At 42.0% G+C, this 17772-nt stretch overlaps 1 protein-coding gene and 1 pseudogene across 1 annotated transcript in view; one reads left to right on the top strand and one right to left on the bottom strand.

The window, feature by feature from the left end:
• The window catches only part of rims2a (regulating synaptic membrane exocytosis 2a), a 684525-nt gene that overhangs the window by 396066 nt on the left and 270687 nt on the right, over positions 1-17772 (bottom strand). Inside the window, exons 6-7 of the mRNA XM_055634901.1 lie at positions 1715-1923; positions 728-847 (exon numbers count right to left, since the gene is read on the bottom strand). Of these exons, the coding sequence (XP_055490876.1) occupies positions 728-847; positions 1715-1923 (329 nt within the window). The remainder of the gene's footprint in view (positions 1-727; positions 848-1714; positions 1924-17772) is intronic.
• Positions 12064-12171, top strand: LOC129696796 (U2 spliceosomal RNA; annotated as a pseudogene).

Genomic DNA, 17772 nt, shown 5'->3' with positions numbered 1-17772 from the left:
AACCGTTCAAAAATAATTTGGTCAACCTGCACTGTCACATCAGATGAGCAGAATATCATTATGCAATCTACACGCTGCAATCTCCAGTGATAATCCTAGAATTTCTCAATTCTGCCAATGATGAGTTTGATTCCACAATAACTACTTTCTCCAAACACATACCATATACTTCTATAAAGTATAGATTATTCTTGCATCTTATACTATATTATATCTTTCAGTCCGTTAGATTAGTTCATGTGTGGTTTACCAGGAGATTGTTTTAATTGGTTATTTAAAGGCATTGAGACTATTTTGTACCACATGAAGTGTAAAGTGTGCCTGCTGAGGAAGAAACATCTTCTGGGATCAGACAGTACACTATTAGAATTGAAGCAGTATCTAATAAATAATTCTGCACAAAAGGCAGAAAGCTAACACAGCATAATTTAGTAGGCCAACTATATATCACAGATACTCCAATGGAAGTTAAACTTCCATTCACCAGACAAACAACAGTAGCATATTTGAGATCGAAATAAGGAAATGTTAAATCAGTTAAATAAAACAGAATATATTTTTTGCACACATCAAACAGCCAGAAAAACACATGTATAAAAATACATGAATCATACTAATGTACATTATCAAAGACTTTCCATGAAATAATGGAATAAATGACTTCATTGACATGTCAACGTATATATTCATTGCTAAACACGGCCATTGATCTCCAGGTATTACTCACTTTCAGACCAAGCAGTGCTCCAGAATCTCTAGGCACTGTACCATCTTTTAATCGCTTATTTAACAATATTCGACCAATTAGGCGTTCTCCATCTTTGGACGGTTGCCACGTCACCGGATGCTATGAGGTCAAAGCAATAACACACAGGTCTTAAATACTTATACTTGTTAGTGCGCTTTTAGTCATTTTTTAATAACATATAATTTTTTTCATTCAACAAGGAACACATTGTAAATACACAAACAATGATATTTTTGGTTTCTAATTAGAGTTTGGTGCATTTTAATATGCTGTGTGAGAATCGTTCCGCTCTGGGATGTTTTTGAAGCATTTGAAAAGTTTGTGTAATTACAGGAGCTCATTGCTTTAATTCATGCTGCATGCAGAGAAAAAAGCAAGAGTGCTCAATAAGGCTACCCACTTTAGAAGCTACCACCACTGTCAACACCAACTGCCATGATTATCAAGTTTAAGCAAGTACCAAGCAAACAGCAAAACAGATACTATTACACACCTACCAAAATGCCACTGCACCAAAATAAGTTTGCATACATGAAAGTGGAAGGGAAAAAAGAAAAACACAGTTCTGTGCAAAACAGATCCAACTTTTCCTCTCAGTCTGATTTAAAAATCTTATCATGTTAAGGGGACACTTTAAACTGATATTCAATCAGTAAACAAAATCAATTTGGGAAGTTTCAAGAACATACTGTACTTATCACTCATGAACAACACAACATGTTTCTAAAGTCTACCATGCAACTGTACATCTGAACATTCCTGTGCATCTTGAAAATAAAGTATTTAATTTTGCTGCAGGACAGCAAACAATAAAGCAAGCAGTTTTGGATTTTTTTTAATTTTTTTATCTGCACTTGTATAGATGTGCATTTAGCACTGGAAAGACCCTGTCCTTTTACAATGAGTGACAGATAGCAAACAAAGACCAAATGAGCAGGTAGAATGCAGGCTATACAGACTTTGTACCTTCTTGCTATGGCTATGTTCTTCGTTTAGTGTTGTGCTACTGCATGTATCTACCCCAGAATCTTTAATCTGAGGCTCAGACCATTCCAAGTCCTCTTCCAATGAGTGGCCGCCAAATCGCACCATTTTCTTTTGCCTCTCAGCCAAGGTGTTAGAATCCGACAATACTGCCTGCTCACTAGTTTTTCTTTTTCCCCTTTGACTGTTCCCTACAGGCATGGGATAAAAAAAAGAAAAGAAACATGCAAAGGCATAAATAAAACAAAGGATAGTGAAATGAAAAGGAAACTGAATGTTAAGGCTCCACATGTCTCACCAAAGACATTGGGGACACCTCACTGCTATGCCAAGACGCATGGTCCAGCCAGTAGTAATCCACGTCCCCTGTGAGAATCAAACACATAAGAAAATGCAGAGGAGGAAGGGTACAGAAAAGGACAGAGACAGAAATTACAGACAACTGTATTAAACAGCAAGAAGTTAGATTTCTGTGTGTTGCAAAAAGATGATTCTTGACATGAAAACAATTTTAGAATAATCAGGGCAGCTCCCAAATCTCAATGGCGTGGCAGCTTAATCTTCTAATTGAATTTGAGAATAATTTTCCTTTCCCTTCTCATTACATGGGCAACAAACCAACTGTGGTCAAATGGCCAGGATAACAGGGTAACAGCGGGCTGACAAAATTGTCAGGGTTCCATCTAGAATCATTAATTTTCAGTTTGCAAATGCCCTTCTTTTGCTTGGGTTTCAATGTTTGTCCTGATATTCGCAAATGATCACATAATTATTCAATAGCATGTGAAGATTGTCATAATATAGCACTTGAACTTTGATGGCTCTCTAGGCAATAATGGGGATGGAAACCTTTGATTTTGAGAATCATTAACAGCTTATAGTTCGAAAAGGTCCAGAGAATATTGTTAACCAGATGACTTTGGAGAGAGATATCCAAATGAAACTATTTTCATCTCAAACTTCATTGGTGTAATTATTATTATTATGATTAGTAGTAGTAATATTACTATTATCATTATTACCAAAGCCAGGCAGGCACTTGAGAAAAAAATATTTGCATCCTTTAATACAAAATGTGTGAAAGGAGGAGAGTGAATGGAAACACAAAGTGTATAGAAGATCAGTTTGAATATTCAAATAACAAATCAGAAAAAACATTATTTTTATACATCAACATAGACTTGTTAGCAGACAGAAACCAACACTTCATTAAGCTGTTAAATTAAATGTAGAATGATTATTAACTTTAGCCGAATATTAATGCTTTTTTATATATTCTCTAACAAGCACATATAGTTAAAATAATGCAGCAAAGACACAGAAAATCACACTGGGCTTAGATTAACGGCACTTTATGGACCTATGGCTCCCAATTTGACATTTCAGCTGTTTAATAAATTCCCAATCCATAGGAATCGACCTTTCATTCACTTTAAGTAATGGGCTGAAAATAAATCATTTTCTCCCCCTTTGTTCCAGACACAGCCCCGTAGTTATGGGTAGATTGATTCTGATGTTTAACAATGTGATAATGAAGAGGTTGGAAGGATGTTCAAGGACATCAAAAGACATCATCTCTAAACAATGGAAAATTTGACGAATTACAAATATATTTCTACATTTAAAGGAAGTGAAATTTGGAAGGTTTGTTTCTTCAGGAGGTAAACCTGTCATGTGGGTATGGTTTATACCCATTCCACTCCAGCTCATAGAGCTATATTTAACACCTATTCCGCAGATTCAGGCTATAAAGTGCCTGAAGCCATGATGTAGAAAATAGAAATGAATTTCTCTTCATGGAACTAAAGAACTTAAGTAGCATTTAGAATGGGCACTGAAGAATGAGTAATTAAAAAAAAAACACGGCTCCATGCCTCCCTGTCACAGATTTCCCAGCTAATCGTTTATTTCTCACTGCATACCACAGAATGTGAGGAGACAAATGGCTTATTGCCATCCAAAAATGCTGAATTGGGAATGATGCTCCAGGCATAACCAAGTCAATACTCCTAGAGTTCAAGAAAACATTTATCCGATGTAACTTTGATTGTTGAGGCAATCGTCGCAAAATTTCAAAACTATGCCTTAGGAACCCTTTGCCTTATTCCCAAGATGCTAGTTGGAAGGAAATTACATTATGAATGTCTTTTATATAAGGCAATGAATACAAACCATATTCAGGTTTCATATGGATCCAGGTGACCAACTAGTGAATGTTGAGGTTTAGGTGGAGGATCTATTTTATCCGATGGATGTTCCTTATTTCTTGATTGACAATAAATATTTCCTCACCTCATTTGTGCTGCTTTCTGCAATTTCTAAAATATGCAGATGTTTTTGTCCAAAGGAGTACAGTCATGAGAAAACCCAACGTATAACTCTAGTATCACTGGACAGTCTTTCCCTCTGGTTTCAGTTATGCTCCAAGTATCACCAAATTAGCTTTTTTTCAGATCCAAACGTTTGCACTGAAATCTAAAATTGCTGTGTTGTTGCTGAATTGAGATATGGTATTTAAGAACAACCACTTCTAATTGACCCCAAGGAAACGTTGAAGAAAATTCAATTAAATTGAGAAGTAATATATCCAGCTGGTTTTTTAATAGTTTTTGTAATTCTAAATGGATATCAATATCTTTAAAAATACAAATTCAATACACTCTTCAAATAGTTATATTCAATCAACCTTGAAGATAATGTGCTTATAAAGAAGAAACTGATTAGATACAATTTAGGTTTAAAATATTCTTCTCAAGGAAATGGCTGGGGGAAAAGCCATTTCATGCTGGAGGTGCATTTTTTCCAAGCCTTGCATCCATATGTAAACTAATTATCCAGATGAATATATCTTACCTTATTTTTTCAATTCTTCTCAATTTGTGAATTCCTATTTTTAGAATATTTTCATACTTTAAAATATAATTCTTAAACCTAATTTTGTACACAAAGGTGCTTCATTTCTCTACAGCATGCCAGGCCGACAATATACCTACAAGAGGATCAACAAATATGGCTCTCACATCTATTTATCTGACTTTTTGGGTGCCGTGATTCAGATCAACAATTTATTGTTAACGGGTTGAGCTAATCCAGAAGAGAAACTTGGTTTTGGTTTTAATTTTCCCTTCTACTCAAGAGAAAGTCTAATATTTTTTGTTCAATTGGTGTAGAAGTTATTTTGAATCTAATCCTAAATATCAGTCAAACTTAATTCCCTTCAAGGTGTGAATCAGACATAATAAAACAGACACATTCAAAAACCTGCCTTCATGTTCATGTAATGAACTGTAGAAAAACTTGATAATCACTTTCTATAACATGTTACATCACAGATGGATGTGTTGCCTTCTTGTGGTTTTAGAAACAATGGCGTTGAAACTGCTAACAAAACATTCTGCCCTGAACTACATGCTGCAACATGAATAGGGCTCTACCCGAGCCAGCTGCCTGCCCCTTTTCCGGGGGGGGTTGATTGTGTTTGTATCCCATAAGGGTATCCTGATATGATATATGTTTCCTGTATTATGGTGGTGGGTTCTGGCAGTTGTATTGTAGTGTAAAATTATTTTTTAATTTAAGGCTGAACTTCGCTGCAACAAAATAAACTTCTTATCGGAGATTAATTGTACACAAATAAACTTCTTGGAGATTAATTGTACACAGATACAAACAAACCATCAGAAGCCTATTTGAAGGCAGACTTCTAAGTGGGTGATTCCACATTTCAGCCCTCAAGTCCACTTGTAAATATAATTAAAAAACATTGTCAATTTCCCCACAATCTATTGTACTTAGGTCCCGGAGAGGCCAGTCAGGGAGTAGTCGTGACTACTGTGTGGATGAAGAAACCCTATTGCTGATGTAGCTGAAATGGAGAAATAATGTGACGATCAATACTTTATTTTATTGAACAAAAATGTAATCTAACATCAGTGCAGTGGCAGTCCTTTATCAGGGATATAGGTCTAACAAAATGTCAACTGAAATGTTCCATTGTTAAAACAGTTTAAACTACAAAGGTCATGGTTTGAGATTGAGAGCAGTATAAATGCATATATGAGTTACTACTTAGAGTGATAGAGTGATACAGCATGGAAACAGGCCTTTCAGCCTAACTTGCCCACACCAGCCAACATGTCCCAGCTACACTAGTCCCACCTGCCAGCATTTGGTCCATGTCCCTCTGAACATGTCCTATCCATGTACCTGTCTAACTACTTCTTAAATGTTGGGATTGTCCCAGCCTCAACTACATCCTCTAGCAGCTTGTTCCATACATCCATCACCCTTTGTGTGAAAAAGTTACCCCCTCAGATTCCTATTAAATATTTTCCCCTTCACCTTAAACTTATGTCCTCTGGTCCTCAATTCCCCTACTCTGGGCAAGAAACTGTGCATTTACCCGATCTATTCCTCTCATGAGTTTTCAGAAACCACTAACAAATCTCAAATAGCAAAAGAGTACTTAAGTGGACATTTAAAACTGGGATCTCTGTCACCATGCTTCAAATAGTTTTAACAGCATGATTTTCAGGAATCAATTGCCAGAAATGCCAACAAAATCTTGCACAAATTGTCACGATTCCTTGGTTATAAAATCAGAAATCAATACAAAGGAGCAGATATTTGACAAAAAAACACCTTGAGTCATAGTAACTGGATTCCCATTTAGGCCAATCCAATTGGAACTTGTTTTAGTGATGAGTTGTGCGGCATTCAGCCTGAAACATTCAGTTTGTGTTTAGCATTTCTGAAAGCTGACTTTATATATGTGTGAGTGAGTATTGATGTTATTAATGTGATGGGAAATGTCACTTTGACTCCAGATAATTTTGGCTGGATCCTCCTCAAAGATCAGTGACCAAAAATGCCAAAGGAGGTTCTCCAGGTGGTTCTATGGTCAACAGATCAAGAATGAGCTCCAACCGGAAGAAAGACATCAAACCAAATAGATGGCATCTCGACCGGGAACAATGTCGCTTGTGGCCAGCACCCAGTTAAAAGGTTAGCATCTTCAATTGGTTTCTTCCGTTAAAATGCACGATAATGTTGCCCAATATAACGTGCCCAATAAATCACATAGCAACAACCTCCATCAATCAAGACAGACTCCGAACATTCATACAGGATTACAAATTCACATACACCAACCAGCAAACCAGACCAATCCTTCATCATGCAAACACTGCCAGCTTGTCAAACAAAACAATGACATTGTATTTTGTATTCAACAACAAATCAATGAGGAACAGGACCTGTTGCCAAGTCCTACTCACCATATATATAACATTGAACATATATGTTCCTAAGGGGTCTTGACAGAGTGGCTGTGGAAAGATGTTCCTCGTTGTAGGATAATTTTGTTGGTGGTGTAGTTGGTTGGTTAACAACAAGGGATCTCCTATTTCAGACAATGCTAATGCCAACACGTTTCTATCAGAGGGTTGAGAGCTGGGAACTTTCTTGGTGAAAAAGCAGTGGAAGCAGAGTGGATTGATTCTCAATAAACACGAGGGTGTAAGGTTACCATGGGTAGACAAAAGTGTGAATTGAGGTTAAATTCAGATCAGTAATGCTATTATTAAATAACAATGTGGGCTCAAGGAGACACTTATGCTTCAAATGGATGTGTACGTCCATGGCTGGGAGGAGAGTGTAGTGACCAAAGTCCTTTCTACAAGGGAGATCGTAGATAGACCTGATACTAAATCCATGTTGTTTTTGTTCCCACGCAAGGCGAAATATTCTCACAGCGTGATCCTGGATAGTTTCACGCAAAATCTTATATATCATATATTATATATCATATATATTATATGTGCATGGTGGTGCAGCGGTAGAGTTGCTGCCTTACAGCGCTTGTAGTACTGGAGATCTGGTTTGGATCCCAACTACGGGTGCTGTCTGTATGGGGTTTGTACCTTCTCCCCATGACCGTGTGTTTATTCTCTGAGATCTTCGATTTCCTCCCACACTCCAAAGGCGTCCAGGTTTGTAGGTTAATTGGCTTGGTAAATGAACAAATTATCCTTAGTGTGTGTGGGATAGTGTCAATATGCGGGGGTCACCAGTCAGTACGGGCTCGATGGGCCGAAGGGCCTATTTCCATGCTGCATCTCTACACTAAAAAAAATCAATGATGATCTCATTCTTCTAAATTCCAGGAAGGTTAGCTCCATTCTACACTACCTTTCCATGTTAGAAGTTAAACCCTATCTCAAGAATCAATATAACAAATCTTTACTGCAATTCATCTAAGAATATCTTCCCTTAAATAAGGACACCAAAAACTGGTCTCAGCAAAATCCCTTACAGTGATAGCAAGAGATCCCTATTTATGTACTTCATCCCCCTAACTATTATGGTCAACATTTCATTTCATTTTTTTACTGCTTGCTGTATTTACACCAGATATATTCCGGTACTCCTTCAACAAAGATACCGAGATTCTGCTAAACACCTACATTTACCAGTCTCGAGCCATTTAAATCAAACTGTCCTTTTCTATTCTTCCTCCCAATTTAGAACACTTCACATTTTCCCTCGTTTTGCTCCATCTGCACTATTTTTGCTTCTTGATTTATCTCTATATTATAAACAAATCTGGTTACAATACAATAGTAAAGATGAAAGTAGTGATAAAACAACACTACCAGAGTGTTTCTGCCATTTTCTGTTTTTACTTCAGATTTCCATTTTTATTTCATTTTCTTTAGCTACAATACATTTGATCCCTTAATATCAAGCACACCTGCTCACTGTGGCATCCCATTAGTAACAGCTTACCAAACTGAACACAATCAGCTTATTCTAAATCTTTGCTTTGTATCTGCTAACTAATCATCCATCTGTTCTCATATATTACCCTCAACTCCATGAGCTATAACATTTATATGCAATAAGACGATCACTAAAGCAATCACCATCTCTGCAACCATCACATCCTGGAGACTCTTCAAAGTCTCTGCAATTTCATTATTTTCATTGTTAATTCCTCTGCCTTGCCTGTTGAGGGTTCAAAGTATACTTTGCTCCTCTTCTTCATAAGGCTTCTGCAAAATCGCTTGCACCCTTTAACTGGTGAGCATCTGCTTTGATCTGTGATTTCACACCTTACCCTTCCCAACCTCTATGTGTTCCTCTCCCCTGACTCTCAGTCTGAAGAAGGGTCTCAATTCAAAACGTAACCAATTCCTTCACTCCAACATTTTGTTTCCATCCCATCTTTACTTTCTTTGGTTTGTTTCCCAGAGATTCCAGGTCTTAATTAAATATATATTTGTTGACATTTACAGCACTGTGTGTTATGACATGTTTGGCACTTGTAAAGGAGTTGAACCCAAAGTGGAACATGATTGATTAGTGCAGCTTCACCCCTTTGCAGACATGGACTTTGTAACTGGAACTGGTGCACTTTGATGCTGAGAACTCTCCATTCCTCTTGTACTTGAGCTTGACTAAATTGCACATATTTAGTATTATCTGATTTGTTTGGATAGCATGCAAAACAATGCTGAATCTTGGTACAAATGACAATAGTAAACCAAAACCTAAACTATTCCTAGGTCACACAGTGTACTGCTAAGTTCCAAATATACATTCAATTATGATCTGCTTTCTACATCAGAAAAGCACATGTTACTCATGACATTTTTTGACATTTGTAATTAACATATAATGACACTGTTCTCAGGGACAACTGTGAATCACGTCAAGGAGGTCTTTGTAAAGTTTCCTGTTCAAAGGCAATACCATTTAAAAGATCACATTTATGGATTCTGTTGCAGAGCTCTTTGGAAGATATTTTCATGCGTGAAAAATACCTAAGTCATTGCAGATATTTTTATTGAGCTCAAATCCAAATTTGCACTTGGAAATTACTCAGCCTCCATTTTGCTCTCGTTAGCACATTTTTTGAGTGGGAGCATCAGACTAGAGTTTGTAAGCATTGCAGGCAAGCTTAGTAGCCATGGGGGAGTCGGTAAAAAAAGGACATCGTCCACACAAATTCTAGAAGGGCACATGTTCTTATTTCAACCTCTTGCAATGCCACCTCTTGTGAGTTGGAAAATGAAAGTGCTGGATGTCAAGCAATCCATTGTAATATATGTGCCCCTAACCCAATTTAATGAATTAGTGCATCGTGAATGATAGAGCCAAATAATTTCAAAGTAACTTGACTGAAAAGGTTCGAAACAACTATTTTCATCAAGGATACATCATTGCAGAACTCCAGTTGCTAACAACAACTTACACCAACAAAGGCACTTTGCCTCATTGGATAACGTGTGGTTTGAGGGATACTAACATATTTCTATAATATAGCTGCATAATCAACAATGAAAAACCTTCCTTGGAAGATGAATGTCTTCTTACAAATAATGAAGGCAGGGTTTTCATTAATTCCTCCAGCTAATGGCCACTAACAGCAGAAAGGACAGCACTTGGTTGGCCTCAAAGACCAATTCAGGAAATATGGCCCGTCCTGCCTCAGTCCAACATTTAGCATCATTGGTAATGCCCCTGTCCCACTTATGAAACCTGAACGGAAACCTCTGGAGACTTTGCGCCCCACCCAAGGTTTCCGTGCTGTTCCCGGAGGTTGCAGGTGGTTGCCAGAGGTTGCAGGTAGTGGAAGCAGGCAGGGAGACTGACGAAAACCCCCGGGAACCTCCGGGAACCGCACGGAAACCTTGGGTGGGGAGCAAAATCCCCAGAGGTTTCTGTTCAGGTTTCCTAAGTTGGACAGGGGCATAAAGGAATTGTTAATGCAAGACCCTTAGTATTTTCAGCCTTAAAGCCAGTGAAGTTGAAACATGACAAGTGGATCACTATGCGTTAAATCTCAGGTGATTAAACCATGTCTGACTTGATTGTTGGATACTGCTTTGGATTCAATTACACTGTGGCAGCAACGCAGCATTCAGACCCAGAGTCAGATTGACCTCTTGTGGCTCACGTTACAGATCATTGTTGATGCTGTAATCTCAAAATAAATCCTCACCTGCATCATTTATAAACAGTCAACCAATGAATATACAGCAACGAAGATACAGCAAATGCCATTATTGTGCATCAGCAACAGAAGATCATGTCCTCTTCAGCAGGCAGCTTGGGATATTATTTTCATGTGATCCTATGTTTTACCATGAATTACATATCTTTCAAAAGGGAAAACCCGTCCACTCACTTATGTATGTTGGTCATTTGGAATTACCTCCCAATAGTCTCTGAAAATAAAGTATTGGGAGAACCATGGAATTTTACTTCGGAGTCACGTGAGTGACTACGTGAAGAAGCCCGCTTCCACGCATGCGTGCCATATCGCTACACGCATTGCAACGAGTCACACAGGGGGGAACGGCGTTCCCCAAGCGGGAGATTTGAAAGTCGGGAACAGCAGGTAAGAGACTCTGCGTTCCTTTTTACTACTTACTTTTAGGAGGCTGCGGAAAGCTTGCGGGGAGACCCGTGGAGGGCGAGCAGCCAGCAGCAGCAACAGCACGAGTTTCCCTGGAGGGGAACAACCTGAGCCCGACTTTGCTCCCGCACCGGCAAAATTCACCTCTCGGCCGGGCGGGAAGCAAAGTAAAAAAGGTCCCTATGCCAGTCTCAAACGAGACTGGCTTGGGACCAGTCGCTAGCAGCCAGCACAGAGGCTGCGGGACAGACAGCACGGACCAGCGGTACCGGGGCTCGAAACGCTCAGCGAGTGCAGCGGCACTTATGGAGTCGGAACGGGACGTTCGGGCTGAAAACCTTGTTCACAAGGTAAGCACCAGGGTCCAGGGGATCTATAGGAACAGCCGGGGTTACCGGCTGCGGAACTGCCGCGAAGGACCAGGCCCGTGAACACCGGGGTCGGTCCAAGCGGCTCGAACCCGACACAGGGAACGACGGTCACCGGCGGGAGAAGGAAAGTCGGGAACAGCAGGTAAGAGACCCTGCGTTTCCTTCAACTTACCTTTCTAGGTGCAGACATGGACCAGGTCCATGTAAGGTGCAGAAGGCCGGCGGGAGAACCGCGGAGGAGCGGCAGTAGCAGCAGCAGCGGCAGCGGCAGCGGCAGCAGCAGTGGCAGCCGGCAGTTGCAGGAGCACAGACAGCAGCAGTGGCAGCTGGCACTTCGTGAGGAGCTGGCAACGGCAGGAGCAGCATGGGCACATCGATTCCCGGAGGGGGAAAAACACCTGTGCCCAACTTCGCTCCAGCATGGTGAGAAAGTTCATTTCTCGGCAGCAAAGGACTTTGCAGTTGACTGGCTGCAATCTACTACAAGGGACCAGTATGTGAGTACCAGGGTCAGTCCCATCGGGGTTTTAGTTACAATAATCGCTTCTCGGCTTTTTGGCTAAGATCAAGTGTAGTATCTGTTCTTATCAGTTTAATATCTGATACACCCCTTATCTAGGGACTATATATATTATATAAAAACTATAGTAGCTGTTATCATCAGTTTTAATGTCTTATATGTCCCTTATCTAAGGACCATATAAGTAGGAGTGCCCAGAATTGAGGGCATTAGAGTGGGGTTGACCGGCTGCAACGACCATAAGGGACCAGTACCGTCAGTACGGGGGTGGGTCCCAGGGGTCTAAGATAAAGGAGCAGCCAAGGAGTGCTGAGAGCGTTGAAGTCAGGTTAAAGGAATAGATGGAAGCAGCTGTGCCAGTTATCCTCCACACCGGCCATATCCACTTCACGGAAGGAAGGACAAAACTGGAGAAGGAGGACCATGGAACAGCGGGCAGCCAGCAGCAGCCAGCGGCACTTGGATCAACCGTAGTGGGATCAGCTGTGCCCGATGTCGGCCCCGCACCGGCCAGATCCATGTGACCGAGCGGTAGGCTAGACACAAATCAAACAAGGTAGTGGACTCGGAAGGGTCCGACTTTGCATAAAACCGCCGGCAACCAGTGCCCGAGAGGGCTGGAGCGGGAAGAAGCGGTGTATGGAGCCTTGCTCCAACGTGATAAAACCACAGCAGTACCTCTTTGAGGGCTGCACAATGCTTTTACCCCATCAGAGGGGAGCACTGTGGGTCAGTTCTGGGCTGACCTGCAAGAGGGGTCCGCAGAACAAAAGACAAGTGGGCAGCAGTTAAGCCCCACATGGGTACCCCGTGTGGGACCCTAGAGATCTCTAACTCTATAAAAAAGAGTAGGCAGGACCCTGATGGGCCAGAGCCTGGTAATACAGCGTCCCATGATCCTAACACAGCAGGGACTCTGCTGGACATGGTGGCCGATTACTTTAGCCAAGTCAAACATGGGTAGACTTGGATCCAGGATGGCAATAGTATTACTATATGTCTGGCCACAAACGCCAACAAGAAAAATTTACAAACACTGGCCAGACATCTGCCACCTGGCAACAGTAAGGCATTACAGGTGCCCAGTGTAAACCAATGCATTTGGCAGCATATGGACGAACATCAGGAACCAGGACCTCAAGATCCAGAGAACCTTCAAGGGATTGACGGAAGGCATCATAGCACACACCAGCACCCTGGACTAAACGTAGGTAACCAAAGACCATCAAGACGCACTAGATCTGTTTAATAATATGCAATATAACCTGAACTACTCGTGGAAGGCGGCCATTCAGCCAGCACTAGGACCCCAAAAATGCTACCATTTTCAAATAAAAACCGTGTGTGGACTAAGCCAAGACACTGGGGCTCATCAAGGCCAGCGCAAGGGCCTATTTTGGAGCATGATACCAGCCACAGGCAAGGCCATAAAAAATGTGGCTCATACCAGTAGCAGGGTCAGAAATCAATATAACCTGCAGGATCCGTTTTAGGGTATGGCCAGGGCGGCCACCCTGGAAGATGCGGAAGCCTCAACCTCCCACACAACCCCGAACAAGAAATATTAAACCAGAACCTTATTTTCAAAAAACCAAGGAAATAACAAAACCACCGGTAACCAGGGAGGTAGGTGGGTGGGGTTTTCTTCTGTTAAAATAGGGACCTACGAGGGTAGGGGAGGTTGCAACACTACAGTTATGTATGGTATATAATCACTACAGATTCATATAATCTCAGCAGTATTCAGGGTTATCTGATAGGGTTTTTCTCATCCCATTAACCACAGTACATCATACACCAGAAGGGCATTTTGTCCTTACATAAACCAAACAATCTAAAACCCACATGGTGCTAAAAGAATTGTACACAAAAGATGGGATTGAACATATTTATTAAATATAAGATAGAGTAGGGTTGCAGGATTATCATTGATTTTAACCCTAAACACATTTGTTTTAGATATTCATTTTAAGATGGATGCTCTTATTATTGATATAGACTTGGTGTCAGTTGTGGGTTTCTATATGGCAGGCATTGACTCAATAGAGGAACTTTGGCAATATAGAGCTTACATAAGGGGCAATCATTAGCCCCATTATTATGTACTAAAATTCGTAAACCAGCTTGGCATTGTTATGTAAATAAGCCATAGGGTGAGGTTTTCCCCCGTTCGGACCCATCATTGGGGTACTAGGGATAATTCAACCACACTCGGCATCTGGAATTTTCAGAGTACCCGACTGACCTTCTCAATCATGGTATTTCAGTCTTACAGGGGATGGTGTTAGAACCATGTTCCCTATGAACATTGCCAAAAAATTATTGATTTATCCAGTGACTGGAGGCAGTCATCCATGCCATAACACTATGGATTTATTGATTTGTAGAGTCTAACAGACCCACTACACTGTCAGACAGGACGATGAATCTCATCTCATCTGCACTAAGACTGTCAACACGGAAGCAGTACCTTGGACACATCAAGAAATGGGGCATATACTGCTTGGACAACAATCTCGACCAAAAGGCCAAGAACATTTCTGGCCGTATTGGAATTTTTACAAGCCTCCATTAGGATAATCGATGGAGCTACAGTGCCTTCAATAGTGCCACAAGTGCACTCTCCAATTACCTATCACAAGGAACGGAGCGGCACGCGGTGGAAACGCACCCCTGGTAAGAAAACCAGGTACTCCGAAATCTGGGACGTGGGTGTCGTTTCTCAACATGCTGAGGAGCCTGTAGCTCATAACAGCGTTGTCACTTCAGTAACAGTCCAGGAAGATGGTTATGCTCATGGTGTTATTTACCGCACAACAAGTCCAGCCATTAAGCAAACTGAGCCTGGACTCCCTGATCATCTCACCGAGAAACTGGTGTTGTCATACAGGATTTAATAAAAGAAAACAGATCGGGTTCCTCGGGTCAAGTGTTTGAATTTATGGTACACCCATATGGCAAACGACTGTATAGCAAGACACATCTAACAATACATAGAATATACTAAGAACATTCGAGGTCAGAGAATGGAGTTGTTTATCTCTTACAAGAAACCGCATGAAAGGGTCATGACGCAAACTATATCAAGGTGGCTCAAATAGGTCCTAAAAATGGCAGAAATAGACACTAATGTTTTAACTCTCATTCCACCAGGGCTGCAGCAACATCCGCAGCAAAAATTGTACAGGTACCCACAGACCAAATCCTCAGAATGGCAGGATGGTCATTAAAAAAGGGTTTTCCACAGGTTTTATAATAAACCAGTTATTTTTTGGAGCCATCATTGTATTAAGAAAACATTTTATGTTCAACAAAATAATTTGCCCGAAAGGTTACAGGGCTATGATTCTCAAATTTTTAAAAAATGTTATATATTTTTTCGTTATACCACACAACTCTTTGTATAATTGTGTTTAAAATTACTAATGATGCTCTCTCCCAATACCCAAGGCAGTTTGTGAAGCATGGACTCGTTCCACGGCATGAGGTCAGAGCTTTGAAATCTTCACGTAGTCACTCACGTGACTCCGAAGTAAAATAGTAAGATTAAACGAGAACTTACCAGTTTGAAGTTTGATCTGTATTTTATGAGGAGTTACGATGAGGGATTACGTGCCCTCCGCTCCCACCCTCTTATGATCATATCAAAAACTGGTATCTCTTTGGTAATCTTACTATGTTAGATCATTATAGGTTCCTGTGACCTCACACCGCTGCTTTGAAGTATGACACGCATGCGTGGAAGCGGGCTTCTTCACGTAATCCCTCATCGTAACTCCTCATAAAATACAGATCAAACTTCAAACTGGTAAGTTCTCGTTTAATCTTACTATTTGATGTGCTAAGTTAGTGCTCTGCAATGTCCTAGTACATCACTGTTAAGGGCCGGTCCCACCAGCATGCGACTGCATGTGGCAAGCGTGGCCTAACGTGGTCGCTTGCGCTGTACGGCCTCGTGGGGCCGGTCCCACTTCGATCGCCGGAACCGTATGGAGTTGTGCGGAGCTGGTCCCGACATCGCGCGAGGCTCTGAAAAACGGACACTGTCCAAAAATTCCGCGCGGCAACGGCCTGCAGCCGCATTGAGGCCGTGCGCACCGCCTCGACGGGCGTACGCAGCGTCTCAACGCCGTACGCAGCGTCTTGACGGCGTAATCCTTCGTTCGAACTTCACATCAACTCGTACGGGACCACCAGATGGCACAGTGAAATGAAATTCCCATACAGCCATACAATAAAAATAAAGGATACAACACACTATAGAATTTAACATAAAACATCCCCACACAGCAGAATCAGAGTTCCCCACTGTGTGGGAAGGCACCAAAGTCAGTCTCTTCCTCCACTGTTCCCCGTGGTCACGGCCTCCCCGTGCCCTCCGCAGTTGCCGCTACGGGCGGCCCGATGTCCAGGACCGCTCGCCGGGATGTTGTAAGTCCGACGTCGGGGCTGCGGGACGTCCTCAGCGGCGTGGACACCAGAGTCGGCCCCCTCCTACAGGAGTCCGTGGCTTCCAAAGTCCGTAGGCCGCGCCGGGTGGAGACTGCTGCTGTAGGCCCTCTACAAGGCGCCCCAGGACTCCACGATGCTGTTCAGCGCCGCCCGCGTTGGAAGCTCTCCGCACCAGAGCTCCACGATGTTGGAGCAGCGGCCCAACGCTCCAGGAGCTCCAACCGGCGACCCAGGTAGGTATCGCCCGCTCCACGGTGACTCCAGCGCTGCGCCGCCGCTGTAGCAGCCCTGGTCCGGTTCCCGGTCCCCGGCAGGAAAGGCCGCTCCGATCCAGCTGGTAGGCCGCGAGGTGGGGGGCGAGGACGCGACTCAGAGAAATAGTCGCGTCCCCGCCAGGAAGAGACTGGGGAACGGTTTCCCCCCTTACCCTGCCCCCCTCCCCCACATAGAAAGGTTAAAGTTTCCCCCAAAAACAGACTTTAGACTAACTAAAAATAATAGAAATGACAGACAGGCTGTAGGCAGAGGCTGCTGCCAGTGCAGCGCCCCTAGTTGTATACATTGGGATTGCAAGCCAAGAATCTCACTGTGCCTAATCACATGTGATAATACAGTGTTCCTATTCCTTCAATCCCCTCGCTTCAGAAAAGAGCCCTCCACTTCCCTCACTATAAATGCTGCCTGACATGCTCAGTACTTGCATTGTTTATACATTACTTTGCTTGTGTTTTGTAGGACAAGGTGACACACAACCAGACACTGGCAACAACAGAATAACCGTATAACAATTACAGCACGGAAACAGGCCATCTCGGCCTTACAAGTCCGTGCCGAACAAATTTTTTTCCCTTAGTCCCACCTGCCTGCACTCATACCATAACCCTCCCTTCCCTTCTCATCCATATGCCTATCCAATTTATTTTTAAATGATACCAATGAACCTGCCTCCATCACTTCTACTGGAAGCTCATTCCACACCGCTACCACTCTCTGAGTAAAGAAGTTCCCCCTCATATTACCCCTAAACTTCTGTCCCTTAATTCTGAAGTCATGTCCAGAATGTTGAGCAACAAGCACTAATTCACAGGCTCTGCGGCCTGGAGTACACGCGTGTCCTTGGAATGACACCCACTGATTCAATGTTCAGAAACATTGCACAGATCTCTTTATATGATGATACTGTAGACTCATGTATCATAGAAACAAGCCTTTAGCTCATCATGTCCACCTTGACCATGAAGCAGCCATTTACACTAACTAACTGTACACTAATCCA

This window comes from Leucoraja erinacea, chromosome 4, assembly GCF_028641065.1.
Source record: "Leucoraja erinacea ecotype New England chromosome 4, Leri_hhj_1, whole genome shotgun sequence".
NCBI lineage: Eukaryota > Metazoa > Chordata > Chondrichthyes > Rajiformes > Rajidae > Leucoraja > Leucoraja erinaceus.
Note: the sequence above shows the minus strand (reverse complement) of the source record. Positions and strands in the feature narration are given on the sequence as shown.